The sequence below is a fragment of the Pseudopodoces humilis genome, chromosome 3 (genome assembly GCF_049639895.1).
Source record: "Pseudopodoces humilis isolate 2021_Gansu_Grassland_sample_001 chromosome 3, ASM4963989v1, whole genome shotgun sequence".
NCBI classification, from domain to species: Eukaryota; Metazoa; Chordata; class Aves; order Passeriformes; family Paridae; genus Pseudopodoces; species Pseudopodoces humilis.
In genome coordinates, this window is record NC_142202.1 from 69,316,647 (window position 1) to 69,341,756 (window position 25,110).

General features: G+C 40.8%; 1 protein-coding gene across 1 annotated transcript; it reads right to left on the reverse strand.

Annotated features, from left to right (window-relative positions):
* Nucleotides 1–734: 734 nt before the first annotated feature.
* CEP57L1 (centrosomal protein 57 like 1) lies at nt 735–24,612 on the reverse strand. The gene is made up of 13 exons (XM_088053034.1): nt 24,517–24,612; nt 19,116–19,184; nt 12,012–12,123; nt 11,530–11,674; nt 9,612–9,791; nt 8,899–9,020; nt 8,362–8,478; nt 8,011–8,088; nt 6,181–6,279; nt 5,362–5,439; nt 5,039–5,259; nt 3,282–3,426; nt 735–1,151 (listed from the first exon to the last, which is right to left on the reverse strand). The coding sequence occupies exons 4-13, from the start codon at nt 11,669–11,671 to the stop codon at nt 942–944; spliced, it is 1,392 nt and encodes a 463-aa protein (XP_087909160.1). The 5' UTR covers nt 11,672–11,674; nt 12,012–12,123; nt 19,116–19,184; nt 24,517–24,612; the 3' UTR covers nt 735–941.
* Between the last annotated feature and the right edge of the window lie 498 nt (nt 24,613–25,110).

A 25,110-nucleotide genomic window follows, 5' to 3' on the forward strand; every position in this document is an offset into this window, starting at 1 on the left:
CCAATCCAGTAAAATACCAGGTCAAGGCACAGAGGGAGCCAGAGAGATTTACGTACCCTATCCCTATTTGTATCAGTAATACCAGTATCAAAATGCATAAACCTATCTCAGAAAAGCTAACTGCACCATGCAAAAATATCATGCTTCAAATTTTGTCTAAGCAGCTTTAAGCATACAATGTGCTTTTCTAAGCTAGAAATAATCCATAAATAAGCAGATTTGTAACAGGTACATGGCTGAAGGTCTCCTCTATGACAGTCTCCTCCTCAGTCACTGCATACTGTGCTAGAAGCAGGTGTTGTTAAAGACAAGACAAGCACTCAAGTGTTTGGCAGTGGCCCCTCCCATGCACATATCAAGAACACTCCCATATTCTTGTGACTAAACCAAGTCATGGGCTGTGCTTCCAGACCCCAGCTGTCCCTAATACTGTCAATAGATCTTATAAAGTAATAATAATAATGAAAACACATATAAATAAAGAGACAATACCTCTTCTGCCTCATTCACAGTGATATTAATCTTCAGTTATTACAGAAAGGAAGGCCTTTGTTTTTATTTTTACAGAAGCACTAGCACAACTCATTCTGGAAAAGCAAGCTCTAAATATCTCTTAGGCAGGCGGGGAAATAGGACACCAAAGATCACATACTATTTTAAGTGTAAAAAAGGTATAAAATTTTATTAGACAAGTTAACAAATAATAACATTTCATTAGTCCATTAAATCACTTTATTACAAGGAAGTGTAGATGAATTATAGCTACACTACATGAAAGTTAATTCTAAGGTGAACAACCTGACCTACTGGAGAGTAGGCATTTTAGAATGTATATCTACTATATCCAGTTTATTTTTAAAAGGCATTTTGTACCTAAAGACTTACTAGATGTCAGACAACTTCAAAAACTTCAAACAGAGCAAACTTCAGAACTATTCTTCTCAGATGACATCATCTTTTTTCAGAGATAGCTGAAGTTTCCTCACAGCTTTTAGCAGCTGAAGAGAACTTCTGCTTTTCTGCCCAGGACAAGGGTTAGACATACTTTCCTTTACAGTGACTGCAATCTGCTTTGCTTCCTTTTGTTCACCACACTTTAGTTTGACATGAATTGCCCCTTGCTTCAATTTCTGAGTTTTTAATTTCTGCACCTAGGAAAAAAAAAAAGACTACTTAGCATGTTACATACTCCAAAGAGCCACAGCTGTAGAGCTGACTGGACTTCTACAGTATTCCAAACTACAGATGACTAAGAGACATTAAAAAAGAAGAAAAGTTTAAACTTAGTAACCTTGCACAGTCGTCTCACTGTAACAGAAAATTGACCTTGCCCACACAGAAACCACCACAGAAAACTGACCTTACCCACACACAACTGGCTGTTGAATCCCACTGCTCCCTAACATAAAAATGCTTGCTTGAGAGAGCTGGAATATCATCTCTTAATAATCTATATTTACAACAGTCTCTTTCCATTTCAGATTTTACTACCCTAATAAAAAAACCAAACAACTAATAAACCTCTAAAATGTGTACTGTTAATTATCAGTTACTGGATCTAAGCAGCTTACTTTGAAGCCTCCTTAACAAAAGTAGAAAACAGAATAAATAGGGTTAATTGCTAAAGATTTTTTTTAAATGTCAAATAATGAGTCTTGACTTGTACTTGGCATGAAAAGGTCACTTCCCAAAGATAAAATTAAGCTGGTAGCATTCCAAATGCCAATTTAGGCTTTAAGTCCATTTCCAAAAATAATTAACTTTAATTGCATTTTAGATCATATTAGTAACTGTGAAACACAAAGATTAGCATGGCACTTTTAGTATGGCAGGTTCTAGAAAAAGAAATATGCATTAGAAATATTAAGATTGGTCTGTACAAAATACAAATGGAAATGTCTGTGTGCAAAAGCACTAGAAAAAAACCCAACAACTTATGGGCCAAGGAGTTAGAGGAATGGCCTGTATTGATGACCAGGGCATGATGGACAGTAATCATACAGACAGCACTATTACAGCATGACCCTAAGGGTTGTGTTCTGACCAGGCTGTACCAGAGCACAAAGGACTTGCCAGAAGATCTGCACACTGGTAAGAGGCAAAGATGACAACAAGGTTGCACCTTATTGTATATGCTACACTTCATCATCCCAAAACAAAGGCAAACTGTGGCCATAAAAATATGCAAAAGAAAGAAACAAAGGTGCAGTTGTTGTCCACTGTCTTAGGTTCCTAAGAATGAAGTCAGCAAGATTTTGAGGCAACACTGTAGTTGTTATTATCAAAATATCATAAATGTTGTTATCAAAAAAACAGCTGACATTGCCAAGAGAAGCAGTGAGGACTCAGCAAACAATGCCCTTTGTCCATATTGCTAACATGCACGTCTGACACATCTGCTATGACATAAAGCACCTCTATGCTTGCAATTATAGGGACAATAAAAAGTTTAAGTGAGTAAAATCCATCAAAAATGAATATGAATAAAACTGGTCAGATTTAAATTAACTATAACCTCCTCTTTTCATAAGGTCTCACATTGAGTTTTGTTTTGTTTCCTGTATAAGCAAGGTTCTCAAGTGAGTATTTATCTTGAAACATAAGATGAAAAAACAGAAAACAATCAGACAGAATTATGGATTGAATGTTTAATCATATGCCCAAACCAAATTGCTACAAAAGAGTCTGTTCTACTACAGAAGAGGGATTTTATATGGGCATATTTAAAAATTGTTATCTATGGCTCTAAACTAAATACTGACAGAATGAAGACAGTTTAAGGGTTAAACAAAACTGAAAGGCTTGCCCAGCTATGATTTTGGAGAAGCTCTGGTCAACAGATTAGGTAAGAAAAAAGCTTCAATGTTTCAGTAATATAAAAGGCACTTAATCCAGTCTGTACAAGAATTACAGCTTCTCTTTTCTCATTCCCCTGAGGGACAGGATATAAAGGAATGAAATTTCAACAGTTTGTCTTAACACAGTGAGCAGAAGTGACAGACAGTGCAACCCAGCTCTGTATTGCAGAACTGCCACAGGGCAGAAAGCTTTCCCACCAGCATACATTCCTAACTGCCAGTTGTAAGCACTTTTTCTTGATCAAATGAAGAAATTGGAGGTACAAAAATACGAGCCAGCAGTCTAATTTTTAATCACCCATACTGGAACATCTTGGTTTAAAACATTCCAGTGACATTCCAGCTGATGGCAACAGGAGGCAGAGTTGTGGCAGTCTTTCACCAAAAATGTTAGTCGCTAGAGAGTTTACGTTTCATTCTTACAGTAGCCTGATGCTTTTTCAGCTTGGATATTTGTTTTCCTTTCACCTCCATTTGTTTTACAAGGCAATCCAGCTCCTGTTCCAGGTCTTCATGAGCTTGGGAGTCTTGAGTCTCCTGTATCTGCTGCAGAAGTTCTTGATGCTCACTATTAAAGACAGGAATGGCAATATAAGTATTCACAATATTGTCTCCGGGATTTCTTCCTGCAGAAATTCCTAGCCATTTTTGTGCAGAGTACAGCAATTCAGCATTATTTCCACTCTCACACAATACGCAGTAATGTGGACTATATTAACATGAGAAAGGGAAAAGGTTTTCCCATGAGTCTGATTTTCTCAATTTCCAAATTTTAGCTGATGTCCATCTTACTTCTCCCTTTTCCCACAGGCACAACAACTACATGTGTAATAGTGTGCAAAATGAGATTTTTGAAAGTGAAAAGCAGCTATGCAGTACAACATTTTCACTTCCTGCCCAATTTCGTGCAGACGTTGAAGGCTTAGTGTAATAGGCAAAAGTATTTTTTGAACTAGTGCATTCAAGTTACAATTTTTCTGACAAATTATTCAAATTAAAATATTCTACTCAAAAAGATTTACAGCAAAGTGGGCTACTTAATTAAACTAACCAGATTAAGTAAAAGAAATTGTGTTGATCTTGATAACCAGATACCCGAACAAGTTGAAGCTAGAGACCCCCTCTTAGATAAGTAATCCTTTTACAAAGTTAAGAGCTTCTTTTCTGACTTCTAAGTAACTGCTTCTCCTTGACAGTTTAAGTGAAGCAACTGGTTGTTGCTGTTAAAAAAAAAAAAAAATACCTGTCCTTGAACTGCCATGAGTAAGCCAGGCATTGCTTTTTGAACATGAGATTGCTTGCCAGCTTAAATTTTACCACATCAAGGATTTCAAATCAGCATCAACATCCTAACTGGTTTAATCAGCACATCCTCCTCTGTTCAAATCCCAGCTCATCGTGTTAACATGTCTGCTATGGCCAGCTACAGAGCTTTGGCTCACAGTCCCACAAGCCTGCATTAATGGGAAAATGCCCAAGAACACAACAGGCTGTAATCCACATTTACCTGCATGGCTAGAAAGATACATACACTCCCATCTGAAGTGTTAGCTTCATCCCCACCCTGCCCATTTTCTGGCAGGAGACTGTCCCTCTTTCCCAACCCCCTCACAGGACCAGCAAGTTCTCCTGCTATCAACAAGCAAAGGGTATGAGCACCGGACTGACTCAGCACAAAAGCCTGGCAGGTACACCACTAAGGAAAGAACACAGAGTGAGTACAAAGGAACAGGAGAGACGTTGTGACAGGACTGTTCATGCCAGAGCTGTACTAACCCATCCCACCACCCAGACTTACTCCAGCCTGCAGGCCTACTCAATATTGGCACCACCTTTGCAGCCTTCTCCAGGAGAAAAATTTTGGTTTACTCTGTTTGTTTGCATGTTTAAAATGTCTAAAAAGCACAGGTCTGAAAGGTTTTTCAATTTGCTGCAGCTGCTACTTCAGCAGCAGGTTGTTTAAATACAGGATGTGGAAGCAGAAAAACAAGACCCGTGAAACACCAGGACAGAAAGAATTTTTTGAATGAGAAAAATCCTACTAGTCAAGCCTACTCAGATTATTCTGTTAACAAATAGTCCCATAGCTAGAACAGGCTAGGTTCGATTATAGCACCCCATCACTTCTCAGGGCTACTGCTGAAGTCACGTTTATTCACACACCAGCGATGGGTACTCACGAGCTCATTTGTCCCAGCTCATCTTGTAAGGCCAACAGAAGGTTTGAAAAGCTCCTGGGTGATGTAGAACAAGAGGACAGAGATTTTGAAAGTGCACTGTGTCCTGAAATCCCAGCTGTATCTCCTCCTTGTCTTCGCGATGAAATACATGGATTGCGATGCTTCATAATGTGCAACACACTTTGTACGTTTGCACTGACAGAATGGCTGGAGCTGACAGACTTAAAGAAGAGTTATCAGTGGCTTACAGAGGTAATTAACAACTACACAGCCTTACTCAAACTGTAGATGTCACTTTAGTGAGAACAGTGATTTTCACCTACCTTCCCAGCCACAAAAGGTAGTTCACCAGCCTTTACATGTAATTGTGAAAGGTGCATTTTCTTCATTGTTGGATTTCTCTGCCATAGGAGCCATAAGAAAATATAAGACAAGAAATTCCAATCTACTGACTCAAGAGTACAATCTTAAACTTTTTTTAGTAAATAAAATTCAAGTAAATACACAGTACAATACAGTGAAATGCATCACCTAAGTTTTCTTCTGCTTTTAAAAAAAAATATTTTCCCTCCTGTATGTGAACAAGTAAGACTTTCCAATAGCTGACACAAGTAAATTTTACTCCGTATACATGTAGAAGATTGTTTAACAATTAGGCTAACATCAAAGGAATTGAATCTTGTTCACTTCAGTTTTCAAAACCACAATTGCAAAATTTTGATTGATCTGGAACAAGTGTTGCAAAATAAATTCTCTTGATTTCAGTAATCCCCCCCAAAACACACCATCTTAAGATGCTGAGCTAAAACTCCTTTGGAAACTAATTTTGTCAGGTAAACTGAAAGGCAGCTAAGACAGGACATGGGGGATGGCACCAAGACTTTAATGGAGGTAATTGTCAAGCTAGTAAGGCAAGATTTTCCAGTGATGTCCTACCAGCCCCAGTACCATTTTAATTAATGAAGCAAAGAAAAAAAAAATGAGGAAAAAGAGTCATTTAGCACTGTTTTTCATTTTAGAAGTGGAGTAAAGTGCAGCAGATGAGTCAAGTGGCTCTTACATCACCATTTTTCACTAATTCCAGTCTCTGTGCAACTCAGATGCTATCAGCAACAGTATGGTAATAAAAATTTCCACACTACCTTCCTAGAGTTTTTGTTCTTCCCATTTCCCTTTTCAGGTTCATGTTGAGATGCTACTGAAGATACCAAAATTCTGTTTATATCAAATCCTGCTTGAAGCTGTGGCAGTAAGCAAAAAGGAAAACAGCCATTTAATGTAATATTACAAGTATGAAATACAAATGTTTAATTAATTCTCTGTTTCATGCATGGATAAGAACCAATTAAGGGCACTATTAATTGTCCTGCTTGGAAGGCATAAGCTACTCTTAAAAACTGAACAGATTACTAGGAAGGCAGGGTATCAGGCAGATCTTGCAGCTCTGTCTTAGTATTTCTCATTTTCATATTCAGCTGCAGCAGCAGCTGTATTTTTCCACTGTGACAACCAGCAACTGAGATAAGCCAATCCTGCCACATGCTGAGGATCTGATCATAAAATCCAAATTATATGAACATTTGGCTCTTACAATCTGGGGACAGAAAGAACTAAGCCTGTGTGTGTTACATTGAGGTCAAACCTGCTGGACAATCCTCATATTGCTTGGTGGTTCAAAGTTGCTATCAAGGCCCATGACAAACAGGATGATAATCATTCCTAATTAAACATAGGACAAGGACTTTGTTTTGGCATGTGTTTAGCTGCATTGTTCCAGCTAAACAACGCTGGAGGTCCTCCACTAAAGTGAGAATATTCTGGCTTTTCTGTCATCAAGAGGAAGTGAACCACACCACACCCTGCGCTTCCCAGTCCAGATCCAACAGACCTAAATCCATCCTGCAGTGTATTAAGATGGTACTAACACTACTTTAGGACTCAGTTTACTGCATCTAAATCCTTACTCGAGGAAATGTTTAGACTATCTTCTCTGGGAGAGTCATTCTTACCATGTTTCACAGAAGATATAATCTCTGTACTAGGCCTTTTGCTCTGCAGCAGCAAGCAGTTTAAGCAAGAAACCAAAAAACCTGCAAGCTTCCAACTGTGTCATTATGCTGAATTCTGGAGGTGGTCAGACATCTGGGCTACAAATCTGCATGTTATTTAAAGCTTCCTGGATTGATGAAAACCCATCATCCTTGGATGAGGTATAAGAGCTTACAGCAGTGATGAATTAAATTAAGGCTTTGCTCACATTCTTCCAATATTACCCTTCAGCACTGCAGCCCCCACCCCACCTCAAAGGAATTCCCCCACAACTGGTCTCTCTTGCAGTGGCTGGCTGCTACTTATGCACAAAGTGAGGTTTGGAATATGACTACCTTGCCCCTGTAACACAAGGTTTCATCATTTGCTCTCTTTGACAAATACTCCTCTCTCCAATAGATGCTGGCCCAGCAAACTGATTATGGCTTCAGAAAATAATGAATTATACAAGATCTCATTTCATGAACGAAGTACCACTGATTAAGGTTTTTCCAAGTACAGCCCTATGTATTAGATTTCTACAGATCTTAACATAATGACAAACAGAATAACCAACCTCACTTGGGATATAAGGTTTCATAAGTGACCACTTTCAAGTTACTGAAAATTAAGTTAATCTGATTCAGTTACAGATTTTCTAGAAATTAATTTTCTACCTGAGTCACTTAGAGCAGTGTTGAGGCTGATGAACAGTATTGCTAGTACAAACCCAAGTAGAATCTTCCTTCATTGAGATATGCAATACATCTGGCAAGCTTTCTAATATGTAGCTTATAACTGATCTAGGTAGTATTTCAGGAGTTCTGCCTGGGTAATAAACATGAGGAGTTAAAATGTAATAAAACAAGAAGGGCATTTTTAACAGAGAGAATAGCTTTCTTCAGTACTAAAAAATAAGATAAAATAAAATCTTTTCAGTCTACCTGAGCAGTTTTATCTTGTAATAGCTTATGCTGATGCTCTTCTTTACACAGCTTTTCTTCTAAATGTTTGATCTTGTCCTGAATTTGAAGGCAAGAATGATTAGTCCCACTTCAATTTGTCATGCTGAATCAGAAGTCTGGAAGAGCTCACAACTGTAATGTAGGGATAAAACTGGACTGTAGGAATTTTTAAAGCTCAGACTGAAAAAAGGCTCATACACATGAAGCCAAAGTGGCGTTCAGTCAGGTATGCTATTAAGAGAGGTAACTTTTACAAAACTTAGTCCTATTAACAGTATGCCACAAAATGATACTAAATGACTTTCAGACTGTCGTTCCATGCACGCTTACTTCAGCAATTCTCTGAGTAGCAGTAAGTTTAACACACTCTTTTTCTAGCATTTCAAGCTTTTCAAGTTTTGCACGCAGTTCCAACCGGTTCTGATCTTCCTCTTTGTGAAACTGAGCCTGGAAAAAAAAAGCAAGAATGGAGTTGGCAACTGACTGAAATTGTTTCAGACAGAAAAAAAACCACCAAACCACCCCACACCAGAGTAAAGGTGTTTAATTAGTTTAAATTCCATATTTTTTAAATTGCAAAGTGATGAAAAATACCAGGCAGACAAAGACAACTTAAGTTTCCAGCAGCTTTTTTGTCTACCAAGTGTACAAGTATTAGCATGGTTTTGCTCATTAGGAGTTCCACCCAGGGAGCTTTTCATACAATTCATTGAATGGTTGTCATCAGCCATACACTAAATTGCTTCTGTTTGCTAGCAGCCTGAGCAGAGCTGAGGAAAAACAATGACCACAAAAAACTTTGGATCCTGCACATTTCTATACTTTTGAACCATGTCACTACTTTATTATTATGTTAAAGGGCTTCACCTGTTGTTCTAAAATCATTTTCTTTTCCAGTTCTGCACTGGAAACCATTTTTCTCATGTAATCCAGCTGTTTCTCCAGCAGGGAGCAGCGGGATTGTGCTGCATTTAACTGCACACTTGCATCTACGGAGAGAAACAAGACATTCAGTACAGCAAATGGAGCTACACATTTTATAGCCAGCCTGTCATTTCATTGAGGAATTCTCTGTCTTCAAAACAGGCAAGAACAGTTTTGTTAGTCTGAACAAGTCATGTGGTTAAAATGTATTTTATATATAAGACATGAGAATCAAAATGTTTTCTCAAAGCTAATCCCTAATTTGAATTCCAAAGACATGAACACTGCAGTTACTTTGATTTGTATCAGCAGATACCTAACCAGAATCTGAGAAAGGAGACTCTTTTCTTCTCCTATCTTTTCTCAAGTTAGCAGTGTTATGTAAGCAGCTGCTTGCTTACTGTAGGAGTTAAACATACCACCAGAAAAATGCTTAGTCTTTAAAATTGCTTTATGGCTTATGCAATACTCAGTTGATATATGTAAAAAAATATCTCAACTTGATCCACAATTATCAAGCTCCTGTCCCTCCTCAGTTCTGAAGCAAAAAAACACAAGGGGGCTGCACTAATTAGCAGTTTTTCAAAACAAAACACTCCCTGGATTATACAGTCTTAGTGTTGCTGTGGCTACACCTTATCACCCAAAAGAAATACCTTTCCTCTGTTGCATCAGCTCCTGATGTGCTGCATCCTTCTCATAGGATTTGTGCTCTAAGACCTTCTTGTACTGAGCAGCTGCTCTGGAGAGGCTGAACAGTTTATCTTCAGCCTGTGACTTCTCCAGCTCTAGATGGTAGATTTTTTCTTGCAGAGCTTTCAGGGCTGCCACTACAGCTAGCAAACAACACAACAGCTACACCTTAAGTAACAGTATTTTGATGATGTTTATCATTATTAGAAAACACTTCATGTTACAATAAAATACCTAAATTTTCTTCCTAGAATCACTCCCAAAATTAACTATATTCCCCAGTTGTACACCAGCATATGCAGAACATATATAGGAGAAAATAAATGTGTTTCCTGCATAACTGAGGTATGAAGCTCAAATAAATCATAGCAAATAGAATATTATAAATCCTGGGAGCTCTCTTTAAATAGAAGCAGAGAACACAGGTATCCAAGTGAAGTCACAAGTTTCAGTGTAAAGCAACTGGTCTGGACAGATTAAGAAGGGAAAACATGCTCAGAACAGGAAGAAAAATTAGATACAAAGGACAATTCAGCAAAGAACACATTTTTAAATACTTTATTGTTTCAAAAGGTAATGTTTCAACCTCTAGCATTTTGTATTTGATGATTCTTTAAACCATAGAAACAAGTCTAGAAGATTTTGCTTTCAGCCTCAAATCAGTATGTGTCAAATTCTACCAAAAATAAAAGCTGCATTTTCAGCTACAAGAAAAATTCTGCTAGCTTTATGTCCATAAAGCATACACACCTGTGAGGCTTAAGACATGTTCTGTAACAACTCAAGCTTATTTTCTGACATTTTATAATTAACAGTTTCTCTATTCCAAACTCTCTAATCAAAAGAATACCATCAAATATTGCTACCTCCTTAGCAACTTTCACCATTGCATCATAGATCCATTAAAAAAACAAACAAAAACTCCCCCAAACCAAATAAAACCACACAACAGCAAAAACCAAACAAACATCAAACAAAAACTCAAAACAAAACAAAAAGCAAATACCAGAAAGCAGAAGGATGAAGTGGGACCACCTTTTCCATCTTTCTATTGGTATGCCAAACATTGCCTTAACCACTTAAGTACATAGCACTAAACTTATCACTTATCACATAATCCAAAAAAAGCCCATCTTCTTCATGACATAAGACCACAGAAATCACAGATTTTTCAGGTGAAGAACAATGATCACATGCACACTTACAGACTATGTCTGTGCAATGTAGCAAAGTTGTCCATGATAGTAAGTCTAAGTATGGGTATCCTTAAGATTCCCCAGGCTCTCCAGATATGTTAAGCCACTGAGCATTTTGCCTTGTGAACTCCAGAAAGTAGTCACCCTTTAAGTCACACAACAACCATATCTCATAAGGACTAACTTTCATGCTGCTAGCTTTCCTGGGAGTCTGAATTGTTCAAAAGTTTGCCCAAGGAAACATATCACACAAAAAAAAAAAAAACAACAAAAACAAACACTTAGAAGTGATTTTAAGCTACAAGACATCAAATAGCACTATGCAAAGCAAATTTCAGGTCAGTGTACCATACTAATGATCTTTTTTTTTTTACTGTATTTGAAGTCATGAACTACTGAGTTTGAAGCATTCTCCTTTGCTTTCAGAGGAAGTCTGACAATTTTAAGTTAAACAAATTTCAAAGCCAAAGTTTACAAGGATGTTACAAGACTTGCAGAGGTTTCCATTCTAGATGTATGACTTCAGGGAGACTACTCCCTCAGGACACATATACATCCTGTCTCAATGTCAGACTGATAATTGCAGCAAGTCATTGAACTCAGTCAAATAGGATGGGGAGTTTGCTCAAGAGATTTCACATGGAACAATTAAAAAGACCATGTTAAGGGCATATTTTGGCTATACCTTGGTTATTTGGGAAAGAAGGCCTGCCACCAGCAGCACCTGTCAACTTCTTTGATTCTATATAAACAAAGGCTTCAGGAAGCATCACATCTGGTGGCTGAAGAAAGCTTCCTATGAAACTGTTCTTTGATTCAGAATCCATAGCCTGTAGAGAGAGAGACATTTAATGACATTATTTCTTTAACAGACTCTTTCAAAAGTATGTCAGTGGGCTGTCCCTGGCTCTGTTTATATCAAACCAGACCAAGAATACCAAAATAAATAAATAAATAAGAAAACAAATAAATAAATAACAATAACAATAATAACAACAATATCCACACCCCACCAGAAGAATCCTCTCTTTTAATGTTTTTCATAACACTAAACATAGCTTCCTTTGACCAAGCAAAATTTTCCAAGATTTTTCTAGGTGCTTTCTAATAACTTATGCTGATTTTTGTCCTTTTAAAACCCAAGTATTAAGAGCATTTTCTACTAACTGTTTTACAGACTTCAATGTCTTGACTCTAAGTGCTCCCTGCAGACCAAGCATTCCAGGTTTTACAGCCTGTTTCCATTCGCAGCCTCCTTAGTGCTCTTCTCCTCATCTTTCTGGATGTAAAACCAAATTAAATATGGTAAGTAATGTACCATTATTACATAACAAAGACACAGTTCTTCACATTTAGTGTTGAGATAACAGGAGGATATTTAATATACAATATCCCCAGTATTATCTCCATTATTAGGCGCATGTATTAAGTCCTGTTTCTTCACTCCCTTTCCATTCCACCCTTTCACATTCTTTGTTTTATGTGAAGCACATTTGAAGACAGTTCACACTCTGTCAAATAGCAATTTCTCTAGATACTCAAGACGTGGACAGTGAAATGTGCAGAAAATGCTTTAGGCTAATACAACCTCTGTGAAGTTAAAGCAAGTTTGAAATCATCCTGCAGTTCCCTATCAAAGTAGTATCAGGCATTTCACTTGATAGACTGCAAGAAGTGAAGAGTCTATACAGCTTAAGCTAATAGAAAAACAACTTATTTGAAGGTTCAGCAATTATGACTGTTCTATCACTCATGTTTAAAATACAAGGCATGCAACTGGAACAGTCTTCCTGCTTGGGTAAGGCTATTTACAGATTTTAGTCCCCAAGAAAACCACCCAAAGGAGGTATCTAGTAACACAAGGAAGAAACAGATCCAAGACTAGAGCCTGCTGATGAAGCACACCCCAGAAGAAGCCATTCATACTGGGTGGCAAACAGGGGAAAAAAGTTTTCAATAACAAAAATATCTTCTAGGAGCACTTGCAGCTCTTTCAGCCTGTTCCAAAGGCTGTATAATAAAACCAAAAAAATCATCTTCCAGTCACATTGCCTCTTCAAGGTATGCACTAAAATGAAGGCAAGCAGAAATCCTTTTTTTCTCCAACCTGTCATCACAGAGATGTCAACATGGGCATCTCTTCACCAGGGCTTGCTTGGGGCCTCCCAACCACCACTTTTGTGTGCTAACACTCCTGAGCTCACACCATTTGGAGCAGCCCCCTGGCCCCAAAGAAGGAGTCTATCCAGGCTACCCTCGAGCCACAGGTCTTTTCCAAAGACTTCTCCATGGGGCCCTGAGGCCATCCTACTCAAAGCCAGGCCACAAGCTCTCAGCTCTGGGTTGGCAGCAGCAGCCAGCCAGGCATCCCACCATCACTTAGAAGAGGTCCCATCTGGTGACCCCACCACATTTATGGTCACTAAAGCTGTTTATGGGTCTCCCTACCTTTCTCCTGAAGGGCTGGGAAAGACCATAAAGGGACCTTAACAGCTGGCCAGGTCTATCGACCATGTCCAACAGCACAAGGGGCAATAGCAGTGAAAGGCACAAAGCAGAGAGCAGCAGAAACCTCAAAACACGGATGAGAAAGTCCTGTGGCCACAGAGGTGATAAGGGCCAAGACAAGAGAGGAAAAGGTCCATGCATGGCATAGTGCATCAGCACGGAGTTCCAGAAAATAAGAGATAAGCAAGACTTAAAAATTTTCCTCCTGCTATTGAATCCCTTCCTATTGGTGATGAAAAAGACAAGCATAAAAATGAATATATGCACAGGCAAGAAGTTTCCTATCACTGCTGTGGATAAAAGGCAACTTTGGAAACAGCAGAGGAAGAAGGTGGTTTTTCCTCACACCATCCAACATTCTGGCAGTCAGTGTAAGTGGAGACTTGCTTTTCCAACATCCTTCAGTAGAACATGGCTGCCCTGCATGCCTGCACAGCTACACATCAATTACTTTCCCTATTACTGTCACATAAACAAGTTTTGCTGTTTCCAAGGAGATGGTTCTGTGGACGGTTGTAAGGAGGGCAGTGATCCGAAGCAAATAATGAATAAGGGAGGGAATAAAGCAGCAGAAAATTTGAGAGTTTGTGGACAAGCTCAGTAATACACAGGTGGGGGGGTATGGGGTACACTTATTTGGCAGAAAGGGAAACAAAGCCCTTTTAGTTCTGCAAGTGAAACCAAAGGGAAGTGAAAGAGAAGCAGCCAGCTCACCTGCCTGGTGGTGGTGATCCAGCTAATCCGGTGTGGGCTTCAGCACAAAACCCCACAACTTTGCCAGCACAGCAGGGGATAATAAACACCCTCCAACTGGAGGGGGGAGCTCCCCAGGCTGCTCCTAAGAGCACAGGCTCAGCAAAGGGTGTGTAAGAAAACACCACAGGATCAAGACACCTGTGTTTGCAGAAACTCTGCTGCAGACACAGTTACAGATGCCTTGCTTTACCACAGCTTCCTCAGATACAGAGACTGTGTGGGGCAGCTGAGGGCATGGTTGCTATAGTGCTTTGAGGCTGTGTCAGCATAATTACTCTGGTAGAGGTGCTCTGGTGTAGACAAGTTCTAGTATCTCAGCAGGTAAATAGAGTTTATAGCAACCAAACTGCACAGAAGGAACGTCTACAACACTGCAGACCTCAGGCAAGGAGATGCATGCCAGGAAAAGGACCAGGTCACTCTATACCAGCAAGACATCCCCAAACATCCTGGGCACTTCCAGCCCACTGCAACAATAAATGTATCAGGAAATAATTAAGTAGTTTGACGTATGCTTGAACGTCAACTGTCTTACCACAACTTTTCCCCCCCAAGTATTTAAGATTCTATAAAACCATCACAACAAGGTTTGCTTTTTAAAAAGTTTTATACATCAAGCTTAAACCACTCTTATTCCATGGTGCCGCTGCCATGGACACCTGGTACACAGCCCTAGAGAGGTGCCTTAAAGCAGATATTGCTTCCCAAACAGCAATGTTTGTACTAATGTAACTCCACAAGGCTTAGGGGGATTTAGCACTTGAACAACACTCATTAAAGCAGCCAGAATATCGTTGTTTGGACAAGCCCTTGGTTGAGGAAGGCAGTGCACTCCTTTGAGCTTGGGCAAGAGCCAAGGGAGAAGTATGCATATTTAACAGAGGCTGACAAAATACCCCAGTTACATGCAGAAGGAAGGGGAAGAAGGAAGAAATGCCTCACTCCCACCCCAGCAGCCTACACTGCTGCGGTGAGCAGGGTGAAGAACATGTGTTGTGCAGGTCATATCTGGAGTCAACACTGGCCCTTTGGGTTTTTTAACAGGAAATGGCACAGCCTGTGCTGGTGGATGCAGTAGTGATGCTCAGATACCTGGTGTTATTTTACCCAGAAAAGTACAAAGGAACCGGTTCCAACACTGGCTGCATCAAGCATGGGGTAACTTAGCTGCACCCACGGGCTTACCATGGGTCCCTTCCAACTGGGAATATTCTGTGATTAAACATCAGCCTGGGCAAGCCAGCTAGGAGGCTCACGGAGTTCTGTGCCACACATTTGCAACCCTGTGCATGGTGAATGATGCCAGACATAGCACATTAGCTCTGTGACAGCACTGCTTTAATGCAAATGCTCTGCTCACCCCTTGCCTTGCTGCAGCTGGAGTGTTCAGCCCTGGGATGTGAACATGAGAATAGCTGGTCCCTTCAGTGGTACCACTTCTGCCTCTTGGCTCACCATCACATGCAGGCTGAGAGGGAGCTTGCACAAAGTATGCTGGGGAGCAATCCCACCATCAGCTCCATGCCTATATATGTGCCTGTACATTCATGCCTCAGGAGATAGCAAGCCAACTGGAGTTTGGTACCTTAAGATAAACACAGAATTTCCCATTTTATCACATTCATCTAAGTACTAATACGATTTACCTTTATACCATTTCTATTTACTTTTGCTGAATATGGCCTGCAGTAAATGCCAGATTACTGGATCGGGTTGCTGTAAAAATCAACTGACATTTTAGTTACTGCTGTCTGGCCCAAGCAAGTATACTAACAATGGAGAATTACTGAACACAACTGAAATCCCAAGTATTACACAAAGACCACTTATGGCTTCTTCATCATCCTCCTCCCCTCCTCTGTGTTTCTCCCCTCCAATGCAAGCCACCTCATTACAAAGTTTCAAAACCTTGTCTCCTGGAAAGTCCAGAAACATTTTGCCACACATACAATTATGTCTTATACTGTAAAGCAGCGTATGGAAAAGCTTTTTCTACATGTAAACAATAGCAGACTCAGGGAATAATGCTGGCTTAACAATCTCCCAAAAGACACACTAAATGAATAATGTGATAATGTAAGGGACACTTCCACTAAATTCTCTGATGTTTGCTATCTCACAGGGACACTGGTTCATTCAAATTGCTGTGAGGACAATCTTTTAGAACTAAAGAAGGAGATGCTGTCAAAACACCTTCAGAGAGGAAAAAGAAAAAGCAGATCAAAGCATTTTTCAGAAAGAAATACAAAGATATCCATCTTCTGGCCTGACCTGCTGGGCATGCACAATTTATAGCGGGTTTTTTTGATAACTGAAAACAACGTCTTAGAGGAACCAAAGACTGATTCAGTGTTTATCTGACATAACAGAAGTTCTAGAGAACTGCCCCAGCACTGTACTGAGAAGCCCCCAAAATTCTGGCTGCTGCCTTGTCTACTTGAGCCAAGCCTTGCTAGCTAAAGGTTACGCAAGAGGCCATTTTTGTGACACAATCCAAACTGGTGCATTTTTTCCCCTTTCACTTTCCTTTGAGAACTGGGAGAAAAGCTTGGTCAGCTGTACTAGCTATGCTGCAACACTCAGTTTTATTCCCAGCAGACAAAGAACAGCCCTTCCACAGAGAAGGGAGAGAGGAAAAAAAATTAAATAAATAATGTTGTGGGCAAACTACATTGTTGTTTTGGGAACACCCAGTCTCTAGCATCCTGACACAACCACTTTAATCAGTTTAACCTGAAACACATGACAATGCTCAGAACATATCTAAGCAGCTGATACCCCCATGCCTCTTCTAATACAAGTGGGTTAGACATGAAATGGTGGCAGCTGCAAAACTAATAGGAAGTGAAACCTCACTGAATCAATAAAGCATTTACAAGAGTTTTTGAAGTTTTGTCAAGTTCCACTTCAAATAAGTTCACAGCAAATGCAAATAAAAAAATTTATTAGAAAAATTAAGGAACCTGGGAGTGTTTTGAAAAACTGAGGCAGCCAAATCCATGGGAGGCAGTTTGTTGTACAAACTAAGAGATACACATTGGCAGTCTCAGAACTGGATACATAAAGGTTAAATTTCCAGTCTCTTCTCTGATACTACTGTAGCAAATCCCATCTGTTCCTGAATATCAAGTCTTATGGAGAACTTTGATACCATCATTGTTTTTCATTCTTGGAAGAAAAGGAAAATAAGTGGCATTCTCTGTTTTCTTATGATACCATATGTACTGTCAAGTAGGATAAAACCTGGAATTTTAATTAAAAAAAAAACCCTGAACCACAAACAACCCAACCCAACAAATGCCCAAAACTCCTAAGAATTTTCACTGTGTCAGCATTTAATTTCTAAGCATTCACACCGATATTTCTCTACTTCCTGTTTACTAGAGAGAAAAGGAAGAAAGAAAAAAAAGAAAAGGAAGAAAGAAAATGGAATGAGTTACATGAGTATTTTGTGAACAAGACAAAGAAATAACCTGGTGGAGAAATAACCCGTGATTTTTTTAACAAATTTTTGGGGAATAGATGCTAACCTGGCAGCATATCAAGCATGCAAACTTGGGTCAAAATGTTATTAGAGTTTTGCTGTTTTCTTCAATGAGTACAGCAGACCAAATTCCTCGTCCAATTGGGCCTTCATCCAAAAGCACATGATACACTCACAATCCTTGGTGGGGAAATCTAGTTGGTGTAAATTGCTTTAACCTCTACATGCAGATGATAACTGAACTTAGCATTTAAAGGACCAAGACTGCAAATTCCCATCTAGTAATAATTGCTATCTTAGCATGAAAACATTTAGCCTGTAATACAGTGCTATCAAAATATTACATTTATATATCTTGAATCAGTCCAAAGTAATTAAACATAATCTTTTTTGCAATAAGCATCAAACAAAACCCAAATACTATAAAGAGTCACTAACATACTTCCTCACTTTACCCACAGTTCTGTTCCTCTTCTTTCATGTATCTTCTGTTACATTTGGGGTTTGTCCCTCATCTCCTTTCTCTTTGTTGTATTTACATGATCCTATAACTTTGTTCCTTGCCCTTTGCCATTTGGTTTTCTTTTTCTCCTACTCCCTCTTCTAGCATAAAAATCTAGGATTTTTCCAAAGTAAAAATACCCATTTCCAATCCCCCCCAACCAAGATTAACTATCAAGTTTCCTCCTTTTATACTTAAAATCCAGTTCCAAGAGATACTGTTTGCTCTTAGTATACTGACTGATATGGAAATTTAAGGTGTTCTCCTCAGTACCCTACATGAAGAATGTAAAAGGCTACTTTTTTGCCCACTCATTTCCTGCTGATGCCATCACACTGTCTTCCATATGTAGTTTCTTTAGTTTAGTCTGTCCTGATAGACTGGAAAGCAGGAAGGAATTTCTTTGGCTTTGGCTATAGACCCTTGGGAAAAAAAAAAAAAGATTTGCTGTTGTGTAAAGGGAAGGTTTTCAAGGGTACTGACTCCAGTATAAAAGACTTCATCTGTGCACAGGCAGAATTAGATATTAGAAAGGCAAATGCAAAAAGGAAAAGGCATATTAGGGTAGGGCAGGGCAAATAAAAGGGTGGGTTGAAATGACAATCATAGTGAAGAAATGTAAGAAGGTGTTGCAGGTGTTGATTCATTCGCAATAAACTCTTTTATTGCATGATACTTTTCACTTTTTATGTCTCAAATATCTAATGGTATCACTGAAAGATGGTTTTGAACGTTGCAACTTGCCCTTTAGGCAGATGAAACACACAGATTGTGTCCCCACTGCTGCCTTGGAATTTATTTTTAAAGTAAACTTTTGTTTTTACCAATACTTTCGGAGAAAGTGTCAGTCTCTCCATCCACTATCCTTTAACCTAGCCTGAAGATGGAGTAGGAGGTAGATTTTAGACAGATAACTGCAAAAGCTTGACATGGATGAGCAGAGAAACACAAAGAGGGTAATTATTTATAGGATTTGTCTCTTTTTACCAATTACCACACCCCACATTTTTTTCGTATATACCTGTGCTACTGATAGCTAGGCACCTGGGAAGGAACAAAAACTCCATTCTGCATTTGTACGTCAGGAAGCCTAACAGAATGAGAAAAAAAAGAACAAAGTTAGCAAGGAAAAGGAAAAGATAAGTTTCATTCCAGGCAAGAAATTATTCCCAAAATCCTATTTTTTCTGAAATAGTTGTCTTCTAATATGCAGAAAAAATAAAAGCAGATCTGAATTAGAGCAACTCCTCGATCTTATTTTGGAGACCTATTTTGTTGAAGAATGATTTTTAAAAATATCATCTGTTTATACGACTCAGAATAATCTAACATCCATGTTGCACATCCTGAACAGGCACAATATTTTAGGTATTCATGCCAAATAGTTTGAATATCATATGGTATAATGAGTATTCCAATGTGCAGAAATGGTTTTATCACTACTTCTGCCCCAAATTGCCTGGGGAAACTTAAAACAGTCAAAGGCATTACTTGTTTCATTTAATCTGTATATTTAAACTTGCATGGCTTTGGAGGTACAGAAAAAACAAATGTGAGTAAGATGCTACAAAATCCCATGCAATGTTGTAGATAGAAAACAAACTTCAATTGAACATAAAGTTTTTAATAGGCATTTTTTTCCTATTAATTATATGCAGTTTCTGAGTGCAAGGAAATTCAGTGGATTTCTGGGTTCTTGACTTCAATTCTTGCCGTTCTATGTGACCTTAATAAATCAGAGGGTTGGGACTGGTAAGGGACTGATGTTTCAGGATACACAAGCCTTTCAGGCTCAGGGCTGATTGTGGCAATGATAGGCTTACATTCCCTGCATGAAAAAGAAATGCAGCTATAGATCCAAAACAAGCAGCACACTCAGTGAGGAGCTAACAAGATCTTCGGTTCAGGGTGAGGAAACTCTGAACACAGCCGTGGGTGAAGTCCCACCCTGGTGCTTGGCACCTTTATCTTCTTTGGACTCAGAATTTGGAGTCCTCTTCTAGCAGTAAGTGCCAAAATCTGTTCTTTAAAACAATGAATAAAGAGGTCCTGTAGCTTTTCTGGTCTGTGACTTCAGTTCATGTGGCTGCTGGTCACAGCATTTTTCTTTGTGTTGTTGCTGGAAAACACCAAGGTCGGTGTTAACAGCCTGCCAAAGGTGCTTAAAGGGCCTTTCGGGCTGTCAGCAGATATGAAATTCCCAATAAGCAATGTTCCTTTTCTTTTAAAGTGCAGCTGGAGGAAACAGTGTCCTCATTCTCTGTGCTGCTACCCAGTGGCCAGAGCATTGGCCAGGAAGTGGGAGTTGCTGGGGAGCATTCATGCCTCATCCCTGACCACCATGCTAGACTGGGAGGAGGAAGAGCAGGAAGGAAACAGGGAGTCACCACCTTTTCGTTTGAAGTTATGACCCTGTTCCAAAAAGTATGTAAGTCTCAAATAAGGACAAGGCAGCTGAGGCAAAAGAGTAAAACAAGGAGGTGTCTTATCTAGTTCAATCATCAAAACAGGGTCCTGGGGTTAATTTATGCATTTCTGTAGTAAATAGTCCCTGGATAAAAAAAAAAAACACTGTCTTGGGAAAAGTTATCAGAATCCAGAAATAAGTGCCTACAGATCCCTATGTCTCCTTCCTTCTAGTTCACACTAGTGCCACACGTTTGCCATCCTTTCCAATAGGGCACAAATTCAACAACTGAGATGATGAATGCCTCCCTTCCATTTTGCAATCCTCCTGAGCACCTGGGACACTCTCCTGGTAGTTAAGAGGTGCTGATGTAAATGCCTTTGAGCTAAAAGGCAATTCTTTAATCCCTGGGTTACTGTACTGAAGGTGAGCACTCTACCAAACTCTGCCAGGCACTGCAGCCATCTGTGGCTACAATAGAAGAACCTGACTTGTTGGGCTTGGTTCCACTCAGCAGGACCTCTCATACAGCTGCTCCACCTACTTCCTAGATCACAAATGGGAACAAAGGGGACACAGGTTCCAAGGTGCCCAGTTTGGGGCAATTCTGAACACTTCTACCCAAAAACAGATTAACAAAGAGTTCAGGTGGCTGCTCAGAGGAGCTTTTCAGAACTGCACTTTTAGTTTACCCATGTTTTCCTAGTCCTCAGTGTTTCAGGACTCACTTACATAGTTGAGTGTAGTCAGAGAGTTGGCAGAATCCAGCAGGACTTCAAGTGGCCTGTAGCTCTGACCTAGTTCTAGTTCACAGCCCAACTCTTCTCAAAACACCCCACTCTTCACCATGAACTATTCCACAGACTTTCTGCATGGAAGATTTGGTCTCCTAAGAAGAAGCTGGGGTCTAATTTACCCATCTCTGCTGTATTTGTGACCCCTGAGGAGGCAGGGTGCCAGGGTTTGGTGCAAATGTACACCTGCAACACATAATATGGCAGAACCCATTAGATATACAAACATGCTCAGAAGCAAAAAAAGGCCACATCTTGTCCCAAACAGAATGGTTTGGGATTGCCACCAAGCTTGAGCCTGGTTTCAAAGGCACTAGAGGAGTAGCCTCTGGCTTTTTGGTGTCTCTTTGCAGTCACAGAACTTTGTTTTCCCAGAGGGTAGCTGTGAAGAAAAATGCATTTTACTCTGGAGTGCCAATTACTGTGGCAACATGCCAAAACACAGATCTACAAAGGGAGGGTGAACTTTTTGAAGAGTCATCCCATTCTAGGTATTTAGCAATTCGAATGAAGTAAGCCTTAACAAAATCAGGTGTAAAGGAAAACAGTTGAAGGAAAGTGATTTAAAAAGCAGTTCCTTCTAGACTGCACAAGTTTTACTGTGTTATTATTATTTCTCCAGTATTTGACTAAATACATTCTGGAGTAAAGTGCTCTTTTGTGACTTACAGAAACTTGAATGAACTTTTAAAAGTAAATATAATAGATTTTTGATCTTGTATCTTAGAAGGGACATGAATACAATTACTAGATATTGTATTTTCAAAAATAATTCTGCTGTTGGATGTCATCTTCATACAGCTAGAGAAGCTCTTATCTAGTTAAAAAAAAAAAAAAGGAAGTTGATAAATCATGAAGGAAGGAAATACTGAGGTTTAAAACAGCCACAAATTTGTTTTTCTTCAGCTTATCATTTTGAAAACTCAACTGCTGTAATTCTGGATGAGTTGCCAGATTGTTTCCTTCATAATTGTGCCTCTCTCTTATCCATTCTTTAGGGATCAAAAACAAGCATATTAACTTCAGTCAGTGAACATGCAAATCAAACAAACACATTCCCCTAACTCTGGGCTCTGATTAATTCCACTGGTAGCCTTTGACCTTGATTTCCACAATGTCTTGCAGTGCATAAAGAAGCTTGACCTGGTATCAGAAAACTGCAGAGATTTGGTTTGGAAAAAAAATAAAGCCATCCTCATCACTATTCCCCAAGTACTACATTAAAATCTATAAAACAAAGGGCTGAAATCTGAAGTTTAGGCCTTGGAGCCAGTTTCACAATCTGTTTCCTGTAGCCAGAGTTCATTTGGAGCCAGTGGAAAAAACAGCTTCTAAAAGATAAAAGGCAGTGCTGTGACTTTCAATCAATCTTGGCATTCAGTGTGTGAATATAGCTGTACCAAAGTCTAAAACACCAAAGTTGCAGTTCTGATTCTGGTTCATTCTGATCTTAGATGCAGTCATTGTCAGAGACACCCAACATCTCAAGATGGAAAAATAAGATCTAGCCAACTTCTGGAGATCAAAATTTAGATAGAAATAAAGCAAACAGATGTGACATGCCCATTCACAGGAAAATGGGAGACCATAATGAGTGACAACAGAATGGGATGGGAAGCTGAAGTGGCAGTTAATGTAAAAACAAAACAAACAAAAACCCCTCCAACAACATAAAAGGCACTGGCAGAACTATTTTCTTTGAACCCATCAGTTATGGTGGGTGGAGGCCTCAAGTACTTAGAGAAGTCAAGACTCATATTTATTACAGGTAGTGCTGATTTCAGCAGATACATTGTTCACAAGGGTGCCAAAGGCCTGGAGGAAGCAGCTGCATGAAGCAGTCCAGGCCTGTCCACCCTACTGAACAATGGCAGTGCAGTCTCCTTGCAGAAAGGACTTTATGGGAAAAAAGAGACTGGTCTTCCTTCAAAGGTACAGGTAAATGCAAGTTTTAAAGCAGCAGTCCCAGAAAAAGGGATGTCAGATGAAGAAATCAGATTCTTTACAAATAAGAGAGCTGTCAATGGATGGTGTTGGTGAGCCAGCCCAGACTCTATTCCAAGACTCAGAAGTGGTTTCTGTGTCTTTCTGTGGCATAAGAATAGCTTGTTCTGCATTTATCTTCAGTTTTGACATCTGAATTTTAGAGTGGGAAATGCGTATGTGAGAAGCTAAAAATAATTATGCAAGACCCTTTGTAGGCCCAATGTCCTGTTGCTAATTTACTCCCAAGTATTGTTTTGCCTTTCTGTATACTCAAAATTTGAATTTCATGATTGCTTCAATGTGACAGCTCCAAACAGTTCTGCCCTTGTTTTCTTCTCCTCTTCTCTGCCAAGAGGTGAAGTAGATCAAGGAACTGACTAGGCTGAAAATTAAGATTTATCATAAACAGCACCTTTTTTATTTTTTTTCCCCTTCCCCTGCAGGAAAAGCAAGGGAAACAGCGATACCAGCCTCTTTAGTGGCAGACTACACTTAATCACAGAACGGCTGAGCTTGGCAGGGACCATCTGGTCCAGCCCCCACCAGCCAAGCAGGCCCACCCAGAGAGAGCTACCCAGCCTGCCCCGTGTCCAGGGAGCTTCCGAATATTCCCAAGGACAGCATGTCCACAACCTCCCTGGACTCCCTAACAATAAAAAACGTGCTTCCTGATTTTCGGTGGGAACCTCCTGTGTTTCGAGTCCCTTGCCTCTGATACCGCCATCGGGCACCTCCGAGAACACCCTGGCTCCATGCTCACTGCACCTTCTCTCTAGGCACATATCAAAGTCCGGATATATATAATGGTAAGATTTCCCCCCGAGCCTTCTCTTCTCCAGGTTCATCAGCCCCTGCACAATCCCCTGCCCTTAACTTGGATGAAAACACCGCGGAACTGCTGCTCCATGTGAGCAACAATTCCAGGGATTTCTCCCCCCGCCCCAGTCCCTCCTTTATCCCGAGTGGTGACGGGACTATGTTTCCCAAGCGCCGACAGTTCTTCCCTTCCCGCTGACGCGCGTACTTAAGGACACATCCCAGGTTCCGCCTCTGACACGCCTTCGCGGTCCTTGAAACACGTGCGTGCCTAAATGCTTGCCGGTGCAAAGCTCTGAGGCAAACCTGCTACGGGGACTGCTTCACCCCCGGCTGCCGCCACCCATCGGCGCTCCATAACCTGCTGCGATAGAGCGCAAACCCTCCCAAAACCCTGCCGAACAGGATGACGGCAATACCGTGCGCGCATCCCGCGGCGAACGCTCTCCCTTCCCCTTCCCCCCCGGGATCCTGGCCGTGCGCCGCGCTGCCTGTCGGGATACGTAGTCTTCCCCCGCCAGGGCCATTGGCCCGCCCTTTGGCCGGACTACATATCCCGGCAGCCCCTCTAGCACAGCCGCTGCCCACTGCGATTGGGCCCCCTGTTTGCGAGCGCTGAAAGACGATTGGCTGACCTGCGTGTCTGTCATGCGGGCCCCCCGTGCTGGGCGGGGCGATCTCCCCCCAACCCCGAGTGAGGGGACTGCCGGGGGTCGGTAGCGGTCCCGGCGGGGAGGGCTGAGGGGCCGCCCCGGGAGAGGCAGGGCCGGGGCCGCCCCTTTCCTCCATGCCCGGGGCAGGGAGGAGGAGCCGCCGGCGCCGCGGGGTGGTGGCCGCCCCTCTCCCCGCCGGGAAAGGCGAAGCCGCAGCGGCGCCGCTCGCCCGGCAGCCCCGGCGCGGGAGGGCGGCGGCTGCCGGGGGCACCGGCCCGTGCTGCCCCCCATGCGGCGCGGGCAGCGGGCTCTGCGCTCGCTGCGGCCGCGCTCGTCGTCGTCTGTGTGGGCGGGCTGGCG